This window comes from Panthera pardus, unplaced genomic scaffold, assembly GCF_024362965.1.
Source record: "Panthera pardus isolate Hobbes unplaced genomic scaffold, ASM2436296v1 HiC_scaffold_16, whole genome shotgun sequence".
Classification (NCBI taxonomy): domain Eukaryota; kingdom Metazoa; phylum Chordata; class Mammalia; order Carnivora; family Felidae; genus Panthera; species Panthera pardus.
The window spans coordinates 59,252,960-59,276,399 of NW_026526721.1; the positions used below are offsets into that span (position 1 = coordinate 59,252,960).

General features: G+C 34.3%; 1 protein-coding gene across 3 annotated transcripts in view; it reads right to left on the reverse strand.

The window, feature by feature from the left end:
- The window catches only part of CFAP44 (cilia and flagella associated protein 44), a 151,576-nt gene that overhangs the window by 47,441 nt on the left and 80,695 nt on the right, over positions 1-23,440 (reverse strand). For all 3 annotated transcript variants that reach the window (XM_019448382.2, XM_019448383.2, XM_053903343.1), the window contains 2 exons: positions 17,762-17,958; positions 15,965-16,139 (listed from right to left, as the gene is read on the reverse strand). In XM_019448382.2, coding sequence (XP_019303927.2) covers positions 15,965-16,139; positions 17,762-17,958 — 372 coding nt within the window. The remainder of the gene's footprint in view (positions 1-15,964; positions 16,140-17,761; positions 17,959-23,440) is intronic.

The window sequence follows — 23,440 nt, forward strand, 5'->3', positions numbered from 1 at the left end:
CAAAGCTATCTACACATTCAATCCAATCCCAATCAAAATTGTACCAGCATTCTTGTCGAAACTAGAACAAGCAATCCTAAAATTCATATGGAACCACAAAAGGCCTCGAATAGCCAAAGTAATTTTGAAGAAGAAGACCAAAGCAGGAGGTATCACAATCCCAGACTTTAGCCTCTACTACAAAGCTGTCATCATCAAGACAGCATGGTGTTGGCACAAAAACAGACACATAGACCAATGGAATAGAATAGAAACCCCAGAACTAGACCCACAAACGTATGGCCAACTCATCTTTGACAAAGCAGGAAAGAACATCCAATGGAAAAAAGACAGTCTCTTTAACAAAGGGTGCTGGCAGAACTGGACAGCAACATGCAGAAGATTGAAACTAGACCACTTTCTCACACCATTCACAAAAATAAACTCAAAATGGATGAAGGACCTGAATGTGAGATCGGAAACCATCAAAACCCTAGAGAAGAAAGCAGGAAAAGACCTCTCTGACCTCAGCCGTAGCAGTTTCTTACTTGACACATCCCCAAAGGCAAGGGAATTAAAAGCAAAAATGAATTACTGGGACCTTATGAAGGTAAAAAGCTTCTGCACAGCAAAGGAAACAACCAACAAAACTAAAAGGCAACCAACGGAATGGGAAAAGATATTTGCAAATGACATATCGGACAAAGGGCTAGTATCCAAAATCTATAAAGAGCTCACCAAACTCCACACCCTAAAAACAAATAATCCAGTGAAGAAATGGGCAGAAAACATGAATAGACACTTCTCTAAAGAAGACATCTGGATGGTCAACAGGAACATGAAAAGATGCTCAACATCACTCCTCATCAGGGAAATACAAATCAAAACCACACTCAGATATCACCTCACGCCAGTCAGAGTGGCCAAAATGAACAAATCAGGAGATTATAGATGCTGGCGAGGATGTGGAGAAACGGGAACCCTCTTGCACTGTTGGTGGGAATGCAAATTGGTGCAGCCACTCTGGAAAACAGTGTGGAGGTTCCTCAAAAAATTAAAAATAGACCTACCCTATGACCCAGCAATAGCACTGCTAGGAATTTACCCAAGGGATACCGGAGTACTGATGCATAGGGGCACTTGTACCCCAATGTTTATAGCAGCACTCTGGACAATAGCCAAATTATGGGAAGAGCCTAAATGTCCATCAACTGATGAATGGATAAAGAAATTGTGGCTTATATACACAATGGAGTACTACGTGGCAATGAGAAAGAATGAAATATGGTCTTTTGTAGCAACATGGATGGAACTGGAGAGTGTTATGCTAAGTGAAATAAGCCATACAGAGAAAGAAAGATACCATATGTTTTCACTCTTAGGTGGTTCCTGAGAAACTTAACAGAAACCCACGGGGGAGGGGAAGGAAAAAAAAAAAAAGGGAGGTTAGAGTGGGAGAGAGCCAAAGCATAAGAGACTCTTAAAAACTGAGAACACACACACATACACACACACACACACACACACAAAGAACAAAAAAAAAACAAAACTGAGAACAAACTGAGGGTTGACGGGAGGTGGAGGGAGGGGAGGGTGGGTGATGGGTATTGAGGAGGGCACCTTTTGGGATGAGCACTGGGTGTTGTATGGAAACCAATTTGATAATAGACTTCATATATATAAAAAAAAAAAGAAAATATTTTGGAATGAATAATGGTAAAGATACATCAGAACTGGAGTAATGTAGCTCAGTGTTTCATTTATACTTTAAATTTATACTTCCATTTATACTGTAAATGCTCATAATTATAAAAGAATTAAAGTATAAGATCAAAGCTTATAGCCTAAACTTTAAGAAGAATTAACTAAGCCCAAATTAATTAGAATAAAGGAAATGACATGGAAAGCTGACAAGCAATAGTTCTAAAAATCTATGACCAAAAGTTAGCTCCTTGAAAGGATTAATAAAATTGATAAATCTTTGGCTGGAATGACCAAGAAAAAGACAATACAAATTCATGAAATCAAGAATAAAACAGGGGACAACAGATACTAAAGAAACTAAAATAATAAGGCAACAGTATGAATTATTTTATGCCAAAAAATTTGATAACCTAGATGAAATTCACAAATTCCTTGAAAGACACAAATTACCTAAAGTGATCCAAGAGGAAATCCAAAATCTGAATAGCACTATAACAATGAAAAATTGGAATTTGCATTTATGAAGTTCTCTCAAAGAATATTCCATGTCTAGATGCCTTCACTGATAAATTCTATCAAATATTTAAGAAATAAATCATATTAAGCCTACACAAAGTCTTCCAGAAAATAGAAGGAAAGCTTCTCATCTCATTGTATGAAACCGTATTATCCTGATAACAAACCAGAAAAGATATTACGTAACAATGAAACTAGAGACCAATATTCTTCATTTAAAAAGACACAAAAGCCCTTTAAAAATGCCAGCAAATCAAATGCATTTTGGAAAATATCAAAAGCCTATTTTCCTGTTTATTAAGATATGATCAACACATAACATTGTATTAGTTTAGGGTGTGCAATGTCATGATTTCATACATGTATCTATTACAAAATGTTTGCCACAGTAAGTTAACATTGATCCATACAGTTACAATTTTTTTCTTGTGAAGAAAACTTTTTTTTAAATGTTTTTATTTATTTTTGAGACAGAGAGAGAGAGAGAGTGTGTGAGCAGAGGAGGGGCAGAGAGAGAGGGAGACACAGAATCTGAAACATCTCCAGGCTCCGAGCTGACAGCACAGAGTCCGACTAGGGGCTCAAACTCACAAACCGTGAGATCACGACCTGAGCTGAAGTCAGATGCTTAACCAACTGAGCCACCCAGGCATCCCTTGTGATGAGAACTTTTAAGACCTACCTTCTTAGCAACTTTCAAATATACAATACACTATTGGTAACTACAGTCATGATATTGTAGACTACATCTCCAGAACTTATTTATCTTATAACTGGAAGTTTGTACCATTTGACTACCTTCATCCATTTCTCCATCCCCAACTCCCCACCTCTAGCAATCACCAATCTGTCCTGTTTCAATGAGTTCAGATTTGTTAGATTGAACATATAAGGAAGATCATACAGTTTTTATTTTCCTCTGACTTATTTCACTTAGTATATGCCCTCAAAGTCCATTTGTATCATTGCAAATGGAAGCATTTCTCTCTTTTTAAGGCTAAATAATACTCCATCATATATATGTATCATAACTTCTTTATCCACTCAACCATTAAAGGAGACTTAGGTTGTTTCCGTTTCTCAACTATTGTTATTAATGCTTCAATAAACATGGTAGTGCAGATATCTCTTCAAAGTCCAATTTTCATTTTCTTTGGCTATATATCCATAAGTGAGATTGCTGGACCATGTGGTAGTCTTATTTTTAATTGTTTTAGGAAATTCCATACTGTTTTCCATAGAGGCTGCACAAATTTATGTTTTCATCAACAGTGTACAAGCTTTCCTTTTCTCCACATTTTTGCCAATGCTTATCTCTTATCTTTTTGATAATAGGTATTCAACAGGTGTGAGGTGATATCTTGTTGTGATTTTGATTTGCATTTCCCTGATGATTAGTGATGTTCAGCACCTCTCCATGTATATGATGGCCTTTTGTAGGTCTCTTTTGAAAACTGTCCACATAAGTCCTCTGCCCACATTTAAATCTGTTTGGGTTTTGGGTGGGTTTTTGTTGTTGTTGTTTTGTTTTGTTTGTTTGTTTTGTTGTTATTAAGTTGTAAGAGTTCTCTATATATTTTGGATATTAACTCCTTATCACATGTATGATTGTGAATACATTCCCTAAGTTGCCCTTTCATTTTTTTGATGGTTGCCTTCACTGTAGAGAAGCTTTTTAGTTTGGTGTAGTTGCACTTATTTATTTTCATTTTTGTTGCCTTTGCTTTTGGTGTCAAACCTAAAAAATCATTGACAAGACCAATGTTGAGGGTCTTACCATCTAGACTTTCTTCTAGGAGTTTTATGGTTTCAGGTCTTACATTCAAGTTGTTAATTCATTTTTCATTGATTTTCATGTTATGGTGAGAGACACTGGTCCAGTGTTATTCTTTTGTATGTGGCAGTTCAGTTTTCCCAACACCATTTACTGGAAAGACTGTCCTTTCCCCATTATATATTCTTGGTTCCTTGTCATAAACTGACCACATACAAATGGGTTTATTTCTGGTCTCTATTCTATTTAATTGAATGTCTGTTTTTATGCTGATGTCATACTGTTTTGATTGCTATAGCTCTGTAATATAGTTTGAAGTCAAGGAGTATATTTCTAGTTTTGTTTTTATTTCTCAAGATGGCTTTGGCTATTCAGGGTCTTTTGTGGTTCCGTGCAATATTTTAGGATTTCTTTTACTATTTCTGTGAAAATGCCTTTGGAATTTTGATAGTGATTGCTGAAGCTATAAATTCCTTTGGATAGTATGGACATTTTAACAATATTAAGATGCTTCATGCATGAAATATCTTTCCCTTTATTTATGTCTTCTTCAATTTCTTTCAAAGTGTACTGATATTTCATTTCCTTTGTTAAATTTATTCCTATGTATTTATTCTTTTTGATGCTATTGTGATGGAATTGTTTTCCTAATTTCTCTGAGAGTTCATTGTTAATGTATAGAAACACTGATTTTTATATATTTATTGTATCTTGCCACTTTACTGAATTCATTTATTAGTTCTAATGGTATTTTTGTGGAGTCTTTAGGAGATATATAGATAGATAGATAGATAGATAGATAGAGATAGAGATATATAGATATAGATATATAATTTCATCTGCAAATAGAAAGATGTACTTCTTCCTTCCTAATTTTGATTTTTCCCCCTAACTGTTCTAACTATGACTTATACTACTGTGTTAAAAACAAGTAGCAAGAGTGAACATCTTTGTTCCTGATTTCAGAAGGAAAGCTTTCAGATTTTTGCCATTGAGTATGATGTTAGCTGACAGCTTGTTATATTGTGGCCTTTATTTTGCTGAGATATATTTCTGCTATATCAAATTTGGTGAGAATTTTTATCATGAGTAGATGTTGAATTTTGTTAAATGCTTTTTCTCCATCTATTGAGATGATTATATGATTTTTGATGGCTTGCACAAGCACAAAGTTCTGAGAGACAACTGAGCTCAGGCCAGGTTGATATAGTCCAAGATGTCAATAGAGGAAGACCTTGAACCCATATCTTCCACAGACACACCAAATCTACACTTACTTATAAAGCAATTCCTTCTGAAGAAGAACTGAGGACTCACTTAACAGCTTCTACACAATAAAAGATATACCACACAGAGAACAGCAAGAGACATGAAGACACAGTAACAAAGGGAACTTTGCTTTGTTGAATGTTAATTGGCAATATAGTTGTGGTTTCATATCTGGGTTTTCTATTCTGTTCTATTTTTGTGTGTGTGTGTGCCAGTACCATACTGTCTTGATCACTACAGCTTTGTAATATAACTTGAAGTCTGGAATTGTGATGCCTTCAGCTTTGCTTTTTTTTTTTTTTTTTTTTTTTTTTTTTTTTTTTTTTCCCCAAGATTGCTTTGGCTATTTGGGGTCTTTTGTGTTTCTATACAAATTTTAGAATTTTTCTAGCTCTGTGAAAAATGCTGGTGGTATTTTGGTAGAGATTGCATTAAAGGTGTAGATTGCTTTGGGTAGTGTGATATTTTAACAATATTTATTCTTCCAATCCATAAGCATGGAATGTTTTTCCATATCTTTGTGTCATCTTCAATTCCTTTTATCAATGTTTTTAGTTTTCAGAGTACAGATATTTTGCCTCTTTGGTTAGGTTTATTCCTAGGTATCTTATGGTTTTTAGTACAATTGTGAATGGGACTAATTCCTTGATTTCTCTTTCTGCTGCTTCATTATTGGTATATAGAAATGAAACAGATTTCTGTACATTGATTTTTGATCCTGCAACTTTGCTAAATTCATATATTAGTTCTAGAAATTTTTAGGTAGAGTCTTTAGGGTTTTCTATACAGATTACCATGTCATCTGCAAATAGTGAAAGTATGACTTCTTCCTAGCCAATTTGGATGTCTTTTATTTCTTTGTGTTGTCTGACTGCTGTGGCTAGAAATTTAACAAAACAAACAAAACAAACAAACATAGGTGAGAAAAAGAGGAAAACCAAGAAACAGACTCTTAACTATAGAGAACAAACTGATGGTTACCAGAGGGGAGGTAGGTGGAGGGATGGGTTAATTAGATGATTGGGATTAAGGAGGGCATTAATGGTGATTAATGGGTTAATTAAGGAGGACACTTGTTGTGATAAGTGCCAGGTGTTGTATGTAAATGTTGAATCACCATATTGTACACCTGAAACCAATATTACACTGTGTTAACCAGCTGGAATTTAAAGAAAAACTTGGAAGAAAATAAAAACTACTACAGGCTAATATCCCTGATGAACACAGATACAAAAATCCTCAAGTAAATATTAGCAAACTGAATTCAACAATACATTAAAAGGATATTCACCAAGACCAAGTAGGATTTATTTTGAGGAGGCAAGGATGGTTCTATATTCACAAACTAATCAATGTCATTCACCACATTAACAAAATAAAGTATAAAAATCATATGATCATCTCAATAGGTACAGAAAAAGCATCTGACAAAATTCACCATCCACTCATGATAAGAACTCTAAACAAGGTGACTGCAGAGGGAACATACCTTTACATAATAAAGGTATATATGAAAAAGCCATGGCTAACATCATACTCAATGGTAAAAAACTGAGAGCTTTTCCTCCAGGATGAGGAACAAGAGAGAGAGATATCCCCTCTCAGCCCTTTTATTCAGCATAGTACTGGAAGTCCTAACCACAGCACTCATATAAGAAAAAAGAAAATGTATCTAAATTGGTAAGGAAGAAGCAAAACTGTCACTATTTTCAGATGATACGATACTATACATAGAAAACCCTCAAAACTCCATCAAAAGCTATTAGAAGTAATAAGTGAATTTAATAAAGCCACAGCATACAAAATTAATATGGAGGAATTTGTTGCATTTTTATACATTAATAACAAATTATCAGAAAGAGAAATTAAGAAAACACTCCATGAGGATGTAAATGAAAAGAATTATCATGCACTCTTGGTAAGAACGCAAATTGGTGCAACCACTGTGGAAAATAGTATGGATGTTCCTCAAAAAAAATAGAAATACCTTATAATTAAATAATTCCACTACTGGGTATTTACCCAAAGAAAACAAGACACTAATTTAAAAAGATATAGGCACCCCTAAATTTATTGCAGTATTATTTACAAAAAAAATTATGGCAGCAACCTAAGTGTCCATCCATAGATGATGGATTAATTAAGTGGTACCATATATATAAACACACACACACACACACACACACACACACACACACACACACACACACCACATACAAGAGAATATTACTCAGCTATAAAAAAGAATGCGATCTTGCTATTTCCAACAACACAGATGGACCTAGAAGGTATTATGCTAAATGAAATAAGTAAGACAGAGAAAGACAGATATATGATTTCACTTCTATGTGGAATCTAAAAACCAAATGTACAAAAAACAACAAAAAAGCAAAAACAGGTCCATAAGTACAGAAAACAAACTATGGTTACCAGAGCAGACAGGGGTAGGGAACTGGGAAAATAGGTGAATGGGAGTGGTAGGTACAGGCTTGCAGTTATGGAATGTATAAGCTACAGGGATGAAAGTTACAACATGGGCAATACAGTCAATGGTGTTGTAATAGTGTATGGTGACAGATAGTAGCTACACCTATGAGCACTGCATAATGTATAGAGTTGTTGAATCGCTATGTTGTACACCGGAGTGTGTCAACCACACTTCAGGTAAAAAATAAGGATTAAACAGAATTAGCATATCAGACCCAGCAAATCCACTCCTAGGTATCTATCCAAGAGAATTGAAAACACATGTCTACTCAAAAGTTACACAAATGTTAACAGTAGCAATATTCATAATTGTGAAACGGTAGAAATAACCTAAATGTGTTTCCACTGATGAACTGATAAATATGACATGGATTATTTATTATTCATAAAAAGGAATGAAGTATTGAGGTGCCTGCGTGGTTCAGTCAGTTAAGTGTCTGACTCTTGATTATTGGCTCAGGTCATGATCCACAGTTTGAGAGTTCAAATCCTGCCTCAGGCTCTGTGCTGACAGTGTGGAGCCTGCTTGGGATTTTGTCTCCCTCTCTTTCTGCCCCTCTTCCCCGCTCTCTCAAAATAATAAACATTAAAAATATTAAAAAAGAGGAGTGAGGCATACATGTTACAACATGGATGAAATAAAAAGATGTACTAAGTGAAAAAAGCCAGTCACAAAGACCACAGAACCCATTATATATATAATTTCCAGAATAGACAAATCTATAGAGACAAAAAGTAGTTGCTTAGGGCTAAGAATGGGAGTTTGTGAAAATGGAGAGTGAATGTTAATGAGTAGGGTTTTGTGGGGTGGGGGGGCAGATAACAATATTAGAAAATAGTGATAATGGTTATGAAAGTCTGAATATACAAAAAAACCACATTGAATTGGACAGGAAATGAGCAAGTTGTATCATATGTAAATTATATCTCCATAAAGTTGCTATAAAAAATTAGGAAATACAGATAAGAAAAAAGAAAAAAACACCTGTAAGGTCCATAATCCTATCACTCCCAAATTATACTGCTGCCCTATGTGCTTTTTCATTAATAATATAGTGTAAACATCTTTCCATGTCAATTAACCCACCTCAACATAAAACAAAAAAGAGAGAGAGAGAGAGAGATTGAGTCTAGACCAGGGTGAACATCTCCTACATGAGAAGACACTCCATAAAGACTGGGAGAGATGGCTGTTTTATCTAATGTGCAGAAACCAACACATGGAGTCAAGGACAATGAAGAAACAGAAGAATATGTTCCAAAACAAAAGAACAAGATAAAACTCTAGAAAAAGACCTTAATGAAATAAAGAAAAGTGATTTACCTGATAAAGAGTTTAATATAATGTTTATAAAGACACTCACCGAGGTCGGGAAAACAACGTATAAACAAAGTGAATATTTCAGCAAAGTGATAGAAAACATAAGAAAGCACCAAATGGAAAACATGGAGGTGAAGAATACAATAATTGAACTGAAACATTTACAAATGGTGTTCAACACCAAACTAGATCAAGCAGAAGAAAAGATTGATAAAGTCAAAAACAGAGCAGTGGAATTCATCTAATCAGAGGAGCAAAAGAAAAAAGAATTAAAAAGAGTAAAGATAAGTTAAGGGACTTATGAGACATCATCAAACAAATTAATATGCACATTATAGGGGTCCCAAAAAGAGAAAGGTGAGCAGAAGTCTTATTCAAAGAAAGAATGGCTGAGGGGTACCTGGGTGGCTCAGTCAGTTGAGCATCCAGCTTCAGCTCAGGTCATGATCTCACAGTTCATGGATTGGAGCCCTGCATCAGGCTCTACACTGGCAGTGAGGTGCCTACTTGTGATTCTCTCTCTCTCTCCCTCTCTCTGCCCCTCCCCAACTTGTGCTCTTTCTCAAAATAAATAAATACACTTTAAAAATTAAAAAGAAAGAAAGAATGGCTGAAAAATTCTTTAACCTGGGGAAAGAAATAGACCTCCAGATCCAGGATGCCCAGAAAGTTTAAAACAAATAAATCCAAAAAGACCCATGCCAAAACACAGTATAATAAATTGTCAAAAATTAAAGACAAGGAGAAAATCTTTTTAAAACAGCAAGAGAAATACAAATTTTTACATATAAAGGAAGCCCTATAAGACTATAAGCAGATTTTTAACAGAAACTTTGTAGGCCAGAAGGGAGTGGCAGGATAAATTCAAGATGCTAAAAGAAAAAGACTGTCAACCAAAAATAACCTAACAAGCAAAGTTATCCTTCAGCATTGGGGAAATAGAGTTTTTCAGACAAAGAAATGTTGAAGAAGTTCATCACCACTAGCCCAACCTTTTAAGAAATGCTAAAGGCATTTCTTCTACCTGAAGTAAAGGGACACTAACTAGTAATAGGAAAACATATATAAGTATAAATTTCATTGATAAAGGCAGATATATAGTTAAATTCAGAACTTTAATGTTTTAATGGTGGTAGGTAAATCACTTATCAATTTAGTATAAAGGTTAAAAGACAAAAAATATTAAAAAATAACAATAACTACAATGGTTTGTTAATGGATATATAGGGTAAAGATGTGAACTGTGATATTAAAAACAAAGTGTTGGGGGGTGTTAAACATACATTTTTAACATGTGTTCAAAGTTTTTATCAGGTTAAAATACACCAATATGTTTTATGTTAAGTCTCACAGTAACCACAAAGCAAAAACCTATAATAGATACAAACAGCATAAAGAGAAGGTATCCAAGCATACAACAACAGTGAGGTCATCCAGGCAAAAAAACCAATAAGGAAATATGGGACTTAAATGACATGTTAGAACAGATGGACTTAACACATATTTACAGACATTCTATTCAATAGTAGCAGAATACACATTCTTAAATGCACATGCAACATTCCCTAGGATAAATCATATTAGGCCACAAAACAAGTCTTAATTAATTTAAGAAACCTAAAATCATATCAAATATCTTATCTAAGCACAACGGTATAAATTAGAAATCAATTACAAGAAGGAAACTTTAGAATTCATAAATATCTGGAGATTAAACAATGCACTCCGAACAACCAAAGAAAACATCAAAAGAGAAATCAAAAATGCCTTGTAATAAGTGAAAATAGAAATACAACATACCTAAACTTACAGGATTCAAGACGAGCAGTTCTAACAAGGAAGTTTATAGTGATAAATGCATACATCAAGAAACAAGAGAAATCTTAAATAACCAATTTAACCTTATACCTCAAGAAACTAGAAAAAAAAGCACAAAGTGAATGGAAAGAAAGAAATAACAAAACTCAGAGCAGAAATAAATGACATGAGATTTAAGAGACAGTGGGAGAGATCAATGAAACTAAGAGTGGGGTATTTTTTAAGATATAAAAAAATTGACTAACTTTTAGCTGGACTCATCAAAGAAAGAACTTAAATAAAATCAGAAATCAAGAAGGAGATATTACAACTGATACCACAGAAACACAAAGGATCCTAAGAGACTACTATGAATAATTATACACCACCAAATTGGACCACCTAAAGAAATGAAGAAGTTCCTAAAAATATACAACCTATCAAGACCAAATCATGAAGAAACAGAAAACCTGAGCAGATCAATTACTAGTAAAAAGATTGAATCAGTAATCAAAAACCTCCCCACAAACAAAAGCCCAGGACCATATGGCTTCAATGATGAGTTCTGTCAAATATTTAAAGAATTAATAAAAATTCTGCTCAAACTCTTCCAAAAATAAGAAAAGAGGAGGGAAGAGTTACAATTTTTTTATGAGGCTAGCATTACCCTGATACCAAAACCAGACAAGAATACTACAAAAAAAAAAAAAAAAAAAAATTCCAGCAATATTTTTAAAAGGAGAATACACCATGATCAAGTGAAATTTATCCTAGGAATGCTGATTTAACATTTGATATCAGTAACAGTGACTCACAATATTAAAGAATAAAAATTGTAAAGCATATGATCATCTCAGTATGCATATAAGAATTATTTGATAAAATTCAATACTTATCCTTGATAAAAATAATAAATTAATTTTTTTTCAATAAACTAAGAACAAAAGGGAATTTCATCAATCTGATACTGTGCTTCTAAAGAGCTGATATCACATTTCATAAAGAAAGACTTAATGTTTCTCCTTAGATTAGAAAAAAGACAAGGATGTTTTTACCCCACCATTTTTATTGTATGCATTGTACAATATCATTGTACATATGCATTGTAGTGCATATCCTAGACAGCACAATGAGTCAAAAAATAAAAGACAGAGATTGGAAAGGAAGAATCTGTTTTACTCACATACAACATGACCATGAAGTTACTAGACCTAGTAAATGAGTTTAGCAAGATCACTGGATTAAGATAAATATAATAAAATCAGTGGAAAGAATTTCCACCTCTAGGAAGATGGAATAGACTTACATATTCTTATTTTTCCTGGCAAGTGTAAATAAAACCCCTAAACATTATATTTAAAAGATAAGTTTCTGAAAAGTGAAAAGAAGATAGACTACAAAGAACCTTAGGACCCAAAGAAGTATATGATGGTAAGATCTCTAGACTTTCTTTTTGCCTTATATATCTCAACTTGGAGCTAAAGAAAATAGCAACTAGAAACACCATGGGGTTTAGACAATAAAAGCCCAACAAAATCTTGCTCTTCCTAGCTACAGGATCAATAAAAGAAAAGAATAGTAAGACCGAAAACTTTTAGATAATAAATGTTCTGAACTCTAGCCACACAGCACACATACACACAAATGTGGCCTACCTCCGCCCTGCCAGCAAATGTCAAGTGGGGACTCTACACTTTTACCACCACCAGGTTTTAACAAGGCAACACAACCCCTACAGGGATGGTGTTAAAGGTGAGCCCTGGGAACAGGACTTCATCTCATTATGAATATAGAATATATCCTGCTAAAGTCAGAGAAAGCCAGCTAAAACTGAATGTATAAATAAGATTCAGAGTCTCATAACATAATACCCCAAATGTCCATAGTATAATAAAAAATCATTTGTCATACAAAGAATCAGGATTATCTTAACTTGAATAAGAAAAGACAATTACTAGTTGCCAACCCCAACATGATAGAGATGTTAGAATAATCTGGCAAGGATTTTAAAGCAGCCATCATAAAGTGCTTCAACAACTGATTAGGAAGATGCTTGAAACAGATGAAAAAATAGAGTCTCAGAAAGAAATGAAAGATACAAGGAAAAACTAAATAGAAATTTTAGAACTGAAAAGTACAGTAACCAAATAAAACTTAATGAATGGGCTCAACACCAGAATGAAGGATACAGAGGAAAGAATCAATGAATTTGAAGATACAACAATAGAAATTACCCAATCTGAACCCCCCCCCAAAGACACTACAAACAAATAAACAACAAAAATTAAAAAGAAAAAAAGCACACAAAGCCTCAGGGATCTAACATTTGTGATATTGAAATCCAAGAAAGGAAAGAAAAAGAGGACAGGGCTTCAAAAGTCTATGTGAAATAATAGACGAAAACCTTCCAAATTTGGTCAGAGATACAAGCATACAGATTCAAGATGTTTTAATGAATCCCAAAAAGGATAAATTAAAAGATGTACCAAGACACATAATGGTCAAACTTCTGACAACTAAGGACAAAAAAAAAAAAAACCTTGAAAGCAAAAAGAGAAAAATAATACCTTATATGAAGGGGGGAAACAATTTGAATGACAGAAGATTGATCATAAGAAACCATGGAGGCCAGGCCGACAGAAAGAAGCACAACACTTTTTGCATGTTGAAAAGAACTGTCAACACAGAATTTTATGTCTAGTAAGAATATCCTTTCAGAATGAAGACGAAATCAAGCTATTCACAGATGAAGAAAAACTAAGAAATTGTCACTGGCATACCAACCCTAAAAGAATGACTAAAGGAAGTTTTCTAACCATAAATGAAATGATAGAAGAGGGAACTCTGGAACATGAAGAAGGAAGAGATTAAAATGTTAATGGTGAAAATATTGGCAAAAACATTTTACATCTACTATTGTCTAAGTTATGTTTAATGTTTAAAAAACTGTGACACCCTCTGATGTAGTGCTAAAATGTGTGAGAAAATATTTATACAATTATATTATAAACAAAGGAAACAAGCAGCAATGGGAGGGGTAACGAGACATAAATGCAGGTAAGGTTTCTACATTTCATTCAAGCTGATAAAATGTCAACTTGTGGACTGTGTTGTGCGTACATAATGTAATACCTAGAGTAAATGCTAAAAAGCTGTACAAGTGATATTCTCAAAAACACTATAATCACTTTGAAACTCTAAAGTATTCAAGTAAACCACAGGAAAGCATGAAAAAGAAAACAGAAAACCAAAAAACAGAGAACAGAAAACAAAATATAAAATAGCAGATATAAGCCTGAAATATCAATACTAACATGTGTAAATACATAAGTAAATACATGTGTAAATCATATAAGTGTAAGTGGCTAAATACAACAATTGAAGAACTGAGATTAACTGAGTAGGTTAAAAAAACATAACTCTACTATATACTGCCAATAAAACACCAACTTCAAACTGAATAATATAGGTAGGCTGAAGAGCATGAAAACCGTTCGAATACTGAATTCTTTCCCCCCAAGATCGGATACAAGTTATAGATGCCAGCTTTCCCTGTTTCAACATTATACTAGAAATTCTAATGAGTCCAACAAGAAAATAAAGGGAAATAAGGCAAACAAATTAGATTAGAAATAAAATTGTTCTTATTAAGAGATGACAAGATTGTCTACACAGAAAATCCTAAGGAACCTACCAAAAAAACTCTCAGAATATGACACTTCAGCAAGGTCACAGGATACCAGATAAACATATAAAAATCCATTGTATACTAGCAATGAACATGCTTTGAATAACAAAGCACAATATCATTTACAATTGCTAAAAGAGTAAACTGTTTATGTCTAATTCTAACAAAATATGTGTAGGACTGAAAACAAAACACTGATGAAAGAAATTCAAAGATCTAAATAAATGGAGAATCATACCAGGTCTATGGATTAGAAGACTCAACATAATAAATACATCAGTTCCACCCCCCAAACTGATAACACAGGTTAACACAATTTCTATCATAATTCCAGCAAGACTTTATTTGTAAATACAGACAAGATTATTCTAAAATTTATATAAAAGGCAAAGTAACTAGAATAGTTAAAACAATTGAGAGGACCAATTTTAGGACCTATTACATAGCTACAGTAATCAAGACAGTGTGTTATTGGCAAAGGGATCAATGACACTTAATAGTCAAATTATGAACCCAGAAGTAGACCTACACAAAACGCCCAGCTGATTTTTGACAAAGGTGCAAAATTGCAAAACAAATTCAATGGAGGAGAGAGAGAGACTTTTCAACAAATGGTGCTAGGGAAATAGCACATCCACAGGCAAAACAAACAAAAACCTAAAGCTCACATCTTATACAAAAATGAACACCAAATGGATCATAGACTTAAATGTAAAATGTAAAATTATAAAACTTTTAGATAAATAGGAGAAAATCGTTGGGAACTAGGCCTAGGCAGAGTTCTTAGACTTGACACCAAAAACAAGATTCATAGAAGGAAAAATTAATAAATTGGCTTTAAAAAGATAAAAACTTTTGCTCTGCAAAAGACCATGTTAAAGGAATGAAAAGACAAGCTACACACTGGGAGAAAATATTTGAAAACCACGTAACCAACCAAGGACTGATATCTAGAATATATGAAGAACTCTCAAAACTTAACAGTAAGATAGTAAACAATCTTATTTGAATATGGGCAAAAGACATGAAGAGATATTTCATCAAAAATATATGTAGGTGGCAAAAAAAAATGTAAAAAATGTGCTTGTTAAATAAAAGTACTTCATGCCAGAGTTTTTTTAAAGTCAACTTAAGATGACTAGACATCTAAAAATGAAAGCTAAAAACTATATGTTAGACGAACATAAGGAAAAATAACTTGTTGGGATTGAAAAGAATTCCTCAATCCTTAAAAAAATCCCTGAGTGTATTCACAAAATGGAATTCCTGGACCCCAAACCCTAAGAATCATAGAAGTTCCACCAAGGTATCACCACTCTGAAAAATCCAGCTGATCTGTCTTCAATATCTCCATCTCTGTTTCTATTCAAAAATATTTTGGAACTCATATTAAAATGAAAGAGTTTAGGGGGAAAAAAAGAAAACTTACAGTTCCTCCCATTCCTTTCTTCGCTGCTGAATCTTAAGTTGGGCCCTTTCAGCTTTTAATATAAGTTTCCTCGTTTTCTCAATTTGATTTTCCACCATAATTTCACTTAAGGTTTTAGGCCGAAATTTCTTCCCTTTGTCTATAATTGGTTCTTCTGGTACATTAATACTCTCACCTGTACAGAGAGTCAACATTTTTCTTTTATTTTTTTTCAATTTTTTTGAAACATCAAAATGAAATTCTCAAATATGTTTTAACCCTGCCACATTAAAACAAACAGAATACACTGAATCTGTAAATCACATTATTTGTTAAACAACTACCATGAATTCAATCCCATAATATGTATTTTAGAATACCATAATAAAGAGATATAAGTCACGATATTTTCTCTAATGTACATTACTGAAAAGTTGGCAAGATAAGACATATATCAAGTAATTTGAAAACAAGGTAAATAATGAGGGGGCACTGATAGATATACTGGGAAGTTGGGTAGGAACGCTTGTGATATGGTGGGAGAAGGAGGAATCAGCGAGTCCTATTTGACGTATGTAATTTGAGGTGACCTATAGTGATTACAGTGGTCTGTGGCCAATTAAAAAAGTAGTCAGGAACACACAATCAAACCTATGATTTAAAAATTTTTAAATTAAATGTCTACTGAGGCAATTTCTTAATTCATGTTCAAGCTATGAAGAAATATACTCTAGAGATACTTTGGGGGGAAAGTTAAACAATAATATGGGATGGTCATATAGTTATAACTCACCATTTCACTTTTCATATTTCAAATATATGGTAATATGGAAAAGGAAGAGTTTAATGTGGCTTGGGTGGTCATGGAAAGACTTTATAACAAAAGTATAATTCAATCTGGAATCTCTAAGAACTGGTAGAATTCAGAGAAGAGAGGAGTGAATTGGTCATTCCAGTCAGAGCCTGGGTCTAAAAGTATCTGGCATATTTAGGGAGCATTAAGCAAGACAATAGGCTAAAAACACCAGTAGAACAGTATGAAAATGCACTAGGAAACAGAATTTGTAGGAAACAGAATAGGAATATACTGTGGAAGGATTAAATACCAGGATAATGATTTCAGAATTTATCCCAGAGGCAGAAAGGAGCCAGTAGCGTTTTCTCAATAAAGAGGATAAACAGTATTAATGTCAGTACCGTATCATGGGGACTAGTTGCAGTGCCTTTTATTTATTTTTGACTGGGCTCTACAAGTCATTCCCAGAATTCTTGTCTTCCTCTTACTCATCTGCAGTCACCCTGAAGGCAGTTACAACAGGCAGGCCACAGAGATTAAGTACATTTCACGCCTGAATTCTCAGCTCATCAGTTTAAAGCATAAGCACTTAGAAGCTGGTTTGAAATGCTCTACCCCCACTCTCTGGGATGGAGCCCAAGAATCTGTAAAGAAACACTGCCTCGAAACCAGCAACTGGGGAAATCTTAGATTTAAGAAGAGTTAAAAGCGGGAAGTAAGAAATTAGCAGCATTAGGTATTCTTTACCCACTTCAGTCACATAACCAGGGTGGGTTTTCCTTAGCAGCCTGCATCAAAGACCTGGTGTGAAGCATTTGCTGGAGGAACATGGCCTCTCATCCTCAGCCAAACCACTCACATCTAGCTCTCTTGATTATTATCCAAGGGACTAAGGAAAGGGAAATAACAGAGTGAGCTCAAGTCACCAGAACCAGAAAGGGTTTGAAAGTTCTGCCCATAAAAATATTATTCAGTTTTGAAATCTTAATAAGGATTCAAAGACTTTCTGTCATTTAAGCTACCTGTATCCTTCTGGCTATCCTTTCTTCCAGCTCCCTCTTTTTCAAATCTCTCCAATTTGCTTGTTCTTCTTTCTGATTGACTTGGTCGTTTGGACTTGGAGTACTTAGAGGGCTTCACAAGCCTATAGGAGGATATCTTGTGATCACTTTGTATAGCGTGAACCACAATTGTATCACTTTCCAATGAATCACGAAATCTGAAAAAAAAAATAGAACAAGTATTTGCGATCATAGCCATTTTAATCATTTAATTATACCATTTTAATCATTCTGCATGATTAAGTAATAAAATAGGACCACAATAACTATGCTTATAAATGATACTATATTGTGTGGATCCAAAGTTGGAAAATGCATTAACCAACAAGAATGTGATAGAAGTTGCATAGGACTTTGTTAAAGAGCAAGTAGAATTTTCTAATTAAAATATTAAACAACTCATTATTAGTATATAATGCCATTGTTTGGCTAATATGTAGAAAAACAAAAATTTTTCAGGTACACTGTAATTTAATGGTAAATGGATCTTAAACTGTAAGAAAATGTACTCTACTGCCTGTTATCTCATGAGATACCTATTATCATATGTATACATATATATATATATATATCTCACATGTTACCCTATTTGCTTCTATAAAAAATATTAAACTCAAATTCATACTACTCTCCAGTTCACTTTTCTTTTATAGCCCAAAGATATTTGTTCTTTATCAATTAATGCTTAATTCTTGCTATGTTTTTGTCACTGGTTCATAATTATTTTCCCATCTTTTAATTTTAGAATTTAACTTATGTATATAGTAATTATTCCTAGTTTATCTTTCTTATTATTTTTCTAATGCAATCCTTTTAACTCTATTTCTTCTTTTAAAATGGCTTACTATTTCTGATTTTCCCTTTTCCCTCATAGCATAGTACCTTTCTCATCACTATAAAACTTTATTTTCTTGCCCACTGGAGTTTTACTCTTTAAATTTTAGTCTTTTCATGAGACACAGATAACATGAAGGGAAAGTATGCATGGTTTTGATCCCATAAAAATATAAAACTTATGCACAGTTAGAAAAATGCGAACAACGTTTAAGGCAAATGGCATTGTAGGATAAAGCATTTGCAATATGTATAAAAGAAAAATACAGAAGTAGTGAATCAAATTAAGAAGAAAATCAGAACTCAAAGGAAAATGAACAAGGAATCTTCCTCTGAAGATTAAATATAAATGAACTATAAACATACGAAAAGAAAGGTTCAGAAGACTAATCCTCTGAAGAACATCAGTGTATGAAAAGAAGTGCTTAACTTCACCAATAATCAGAAAAAATGCAAATGATTTAACCGAGAGTTATCACATTTGCTCTATTAGATTGGTGAAGATGAAAACACTGGTACTACCCAGTGTTACTCAGTGGTACCACTTTATTCTCTCCCCTAATCCCATCAGATATCTAGATAATGTGTTTCCTTCCATATGTTTGTTGAAGATGCAAAGCTGAGGAAGGAGGATGCAGCCTGGAAGGGAAGGGAATGCCAGGAATTAAGGAAACAAGTATTTGAGGGCCAGAAGACTGGGGAGGAAGAGCTTCCACCTGACAAGGAAGAGGATGGGCAAATTGGGTCCTAGAGCTGTGGGTACATATTCCCTGCTTCCAACAGCCTCTGGGGAAACAAAAGTTCCCAAGGATAATGGTTGCATGTGCATTCGATTCTGGGAACAGGAGTTTCTGGCCTCACCAAAAACTGCCTGCTCCAGCAGAGCACAGAGGCCATAGAATCAAACAAATGAAAGAAGCAAGCAGCCTGGGACAATGAGCTGCGCTGGTTTGAGTCAAGATTCATACTTGCAATATATATACACTTACAAATATAGTATGCATATTTATTAAAGCCAAACATAGGATACTATGTCGAAGGTTCTTCCTGAGAGAACTTATAAGGTACTTTCATCTCTTGATAGGTAGTCATCTAGATACCATTCCAAGATTCAAATATTCATGGATTTAATATCAGGTAACAAGCCATGAATCACAGAGCAGTTTCAGAGAAGAAACTGCTGCACAGGAAGAGAGCTCTGGAGATCTGCAGACGTCTCTCTTCTAGCCTTCAGGTAATTACTGATCACCACATGCATGTAAGGAGTCTACCTGAGGCTGGGGAAAGAATCACCAGAAGAGAACACAGAGAAATCCCCAGACCTCACACAGGTCGAAATAGCTTGTTTTCCCAGAAGCCCAATAATACATGGGAATAGGATTTTGTCCACTCAGGATTTTGTCTTAGTAGTGAGGAAAAATCAGCTCTAAAGGCTGCTTGACCCCCACTAACACAGATTAAAAGCAAGCCTCAAAAACTCAGACTAGTTCTAAGTAATTTAACTGAATCCCAAAACAAAGTTCAAGAATATTTAAAAGTATAAAAAATATCGAGCACCCACATTGTGAAATTCATAATGTCTGGCATCCAATCTAAATTTTTCAGGAAGGCAAAGAAGCAGAAAAATATAACACAAAATAAACAAAAATTTTCAATTAATAGAAACAGACCCAGAAGACTGCCTATCTATCATCTATCTATCTATCTATCTATCTATCTATCTATCTACCTATCTATCTAGCAGACAAGCACATTAAATCAGTTGTTACATTTTATATGCTCAGGACAGTAGAGGGGAAAGCATGAGCATATGTTTTTTAATGTTTTTTTTTTTTTTTGAGAAAGAGAGACAGAGCATGAGTGGGGGAGGGGCAGAGAGAGAGAGAGAGGGAGACACAGAATCCAAAGCAGGCTCCAGGCTCTGAGCTGTCAGCACAGAGCCCAGTGTGGGGCTTGAACTCACGAACCATGAGATCTTGACCTGAGCCAAAGCGGGATGCTTAACCAGCTGAGCCACCCAGGCACCCCAACATGAGTGTATTAAGGTAAACAAAATCCTTACCTGTGATACTAGGAAATCAGTAAGTAATGATTAATAAATTCATGGAAATAGATTATTGAGATGTATGGTTGTAACCACTAGAAGAGATATTAAAAGTGTATTCTTTTCATGATCTATCATATTTATGGATTGAAAGACTCAATATTTATTTTCAAAATCTCTTATATTGAAGTTGATCTATAGATTCAATGTAATTCAGTCAACATCTTAGCAGGGTTTTTTGATGAAAATTGACAAGTTGATTCTATTTAAAGGACCTACACAGTATTGAAGGTGAAGAACAAAGCCACAGGATTTACAATATCAAATGTCAAGAATAATTAAAATAAAAGTTCTGAGATATATTATATATATATGTATTGACCTGATTTATGACAAAACTATCAATGCAATCTAGTGAGGAAAGGATGGCCTTTTCAACAAATGATACCAGGCCAGTTGAGTATCCATATAGAAACAAATGACACATGATGTCCATCTTAAACCTCCCCCCAGAAAATCAATATAGATAATGGCAAAACAATGGTGCTTTTAGAATAAAACATAGGAGAATTAGTTCATGAATTGGGAATTGGCAAATATTCCTTAGTTACAACATAAAAGCACCAACCATAAAGGAAAATATTGATAAAATGAACTTTATCAAAGTAAAAACTTCTGCTCAAAAAAAGCCACCATTAAAAGAATGAAAAGGAACACCACAGATTAGAGCAAGATATTTTACATGCATGCACACAATGTGTCATATATATACAGTGTCACAAATACCTGTGTCATTTATCTACAAGACAAAAGACTCCTATCTAGGAGATGTGAATAACTCTTACAATCCAGTTTTAAAAACAAAAAAACTTCAAAAAATACCTAATAAAAGAAAATACACAAATAACCAAGAAGTATAAGAAAAGGAGCTAAAAATAATCACTCACCAGGGAAATGCCAATTTAAATCACACTGAGATACTATGATAGAATGGCTGAAATTTAAAGAGATGAGAATATCAGGTGATGGCAAGCATGAGTGTTATGGTTGAATTGCGTCTACCCAGAAAGATACTTTGAAATCCCCCAGTCAATCAGAATGTGACCTTATTGGAAATAGGTTCTGGACAGAGATAATCAAGTTGAAATGAGATCATTAGAGTGGTCCTAATCCAACATGTCGCTGTGCTTATAAAAAGTGGGGACTTGGACATGCACAGAGGAAAGATTATGTGGGGAAAACAAAGAGAGATAACACCACATAAAGGCAGAAGATTTGGAATAATGCATCTATAGGAAGGAACACCAAAGTTTGCTGGCAAATCACTAGAAGCTTAAAGAGGCATGGAACAGATTCTCCTACCCAGGTCTCAGAAGAAACTAATAAATAGTATTTTTCATGGAACTAGAACAAATAACCCTAAAATTTGTATGGAATCACAAAAGACCTCCAATAGCCAAAGCAATCTTGAGAAAAAAACAACAAAGCTGGAGGTATGCCAATCCCAGATTCCACGATATGCTACAAAGCTATAGTATGGTACTGACACAAAAATAGACTCATAGATCAGTGGAACAGAATAGAAAGCCCAGAAATAAACCCATGCTCATATGGTCAATTAATCTTTAACAAAGGAGACAAGAATACACAATGGGAAAAACAGTCTGCCCAGCAAACGGTGCTGGGAAAACTGGACACTACATGTAAAAGAATGAAACTGGACCACTTTCTTACACCATACACAAAAATAAACTCAAAATGGATTAAAGATCTAAACAGAGATCTGAAACCATAAAACTCCTAAAAGAAAACATAAGCAGTAATTTCTTGGACATCACCCTCAGCAACATATTTATGGATATTTATCCTGAGGCAAGGGAAACAAAAGCAAAAACAACTGTTGAGACTACAACAAAATAAAAAGCTTTGTACAACAAAGGAAACAATCAACAAAACATAAAAGCAACCCAGGGAATGAAAGAAGACATTTGCACATGATCTATCCGATAAGGGGTTAACATTCAAAATACACATGGAATTTATACAACTCAGCACCAAAAAACCCGAACAGTCCAATTTAAAAATGGGCAAAGGATAGGGCACCTGGCTGGTTTAATTGGTAGAGCATGTGACTCTTAAACTCAGGGTGATGAGAGTTCAAACGTCAAGTTGGGCATAGAGTTTACTTTTTTAAAAAATGGGCAGAGGACCTGAATAGATATTTTTTCAAAGACAAAGCGATGGCCAACAGACATGAAAAGACGCTCAACATCACTAATCACCAGAGAAATACAAATCAAAACCACAATGAAATATTCCTTCACACCTGTCAGAATGACTAGTATCAAAAAGAAATAACAAGTGTTGGTGAGGATGTGGAAAAAAGGGAAGCTTCACATACTATTGGTGGGAATGTAATTTGGTGGAACCATTGTGGAAAACAGTATTGAGGTGCCTCAAAAAAATAAAAATAGAACTACTATATGACCCAGTAATTCCACTACTGGCTATTTACCCAAAGAAAACAAAAACACTAATTTGAAAAGATATATGCTATGCTACAGCAGTAGTATTTGTAATAGCCAAGATATGGAAGCAACTCAAGTGTCCATGTATAGATGAATAAAGAAGTTGTGGTATGTGTATATTACACACACACACACACACACACACACACACACACACACACACAATGAAATATTACTCAGCCATAAAATAGAATGAGATTTTGCCACTTCCAACAAGCTGGATGGACCTTGAGG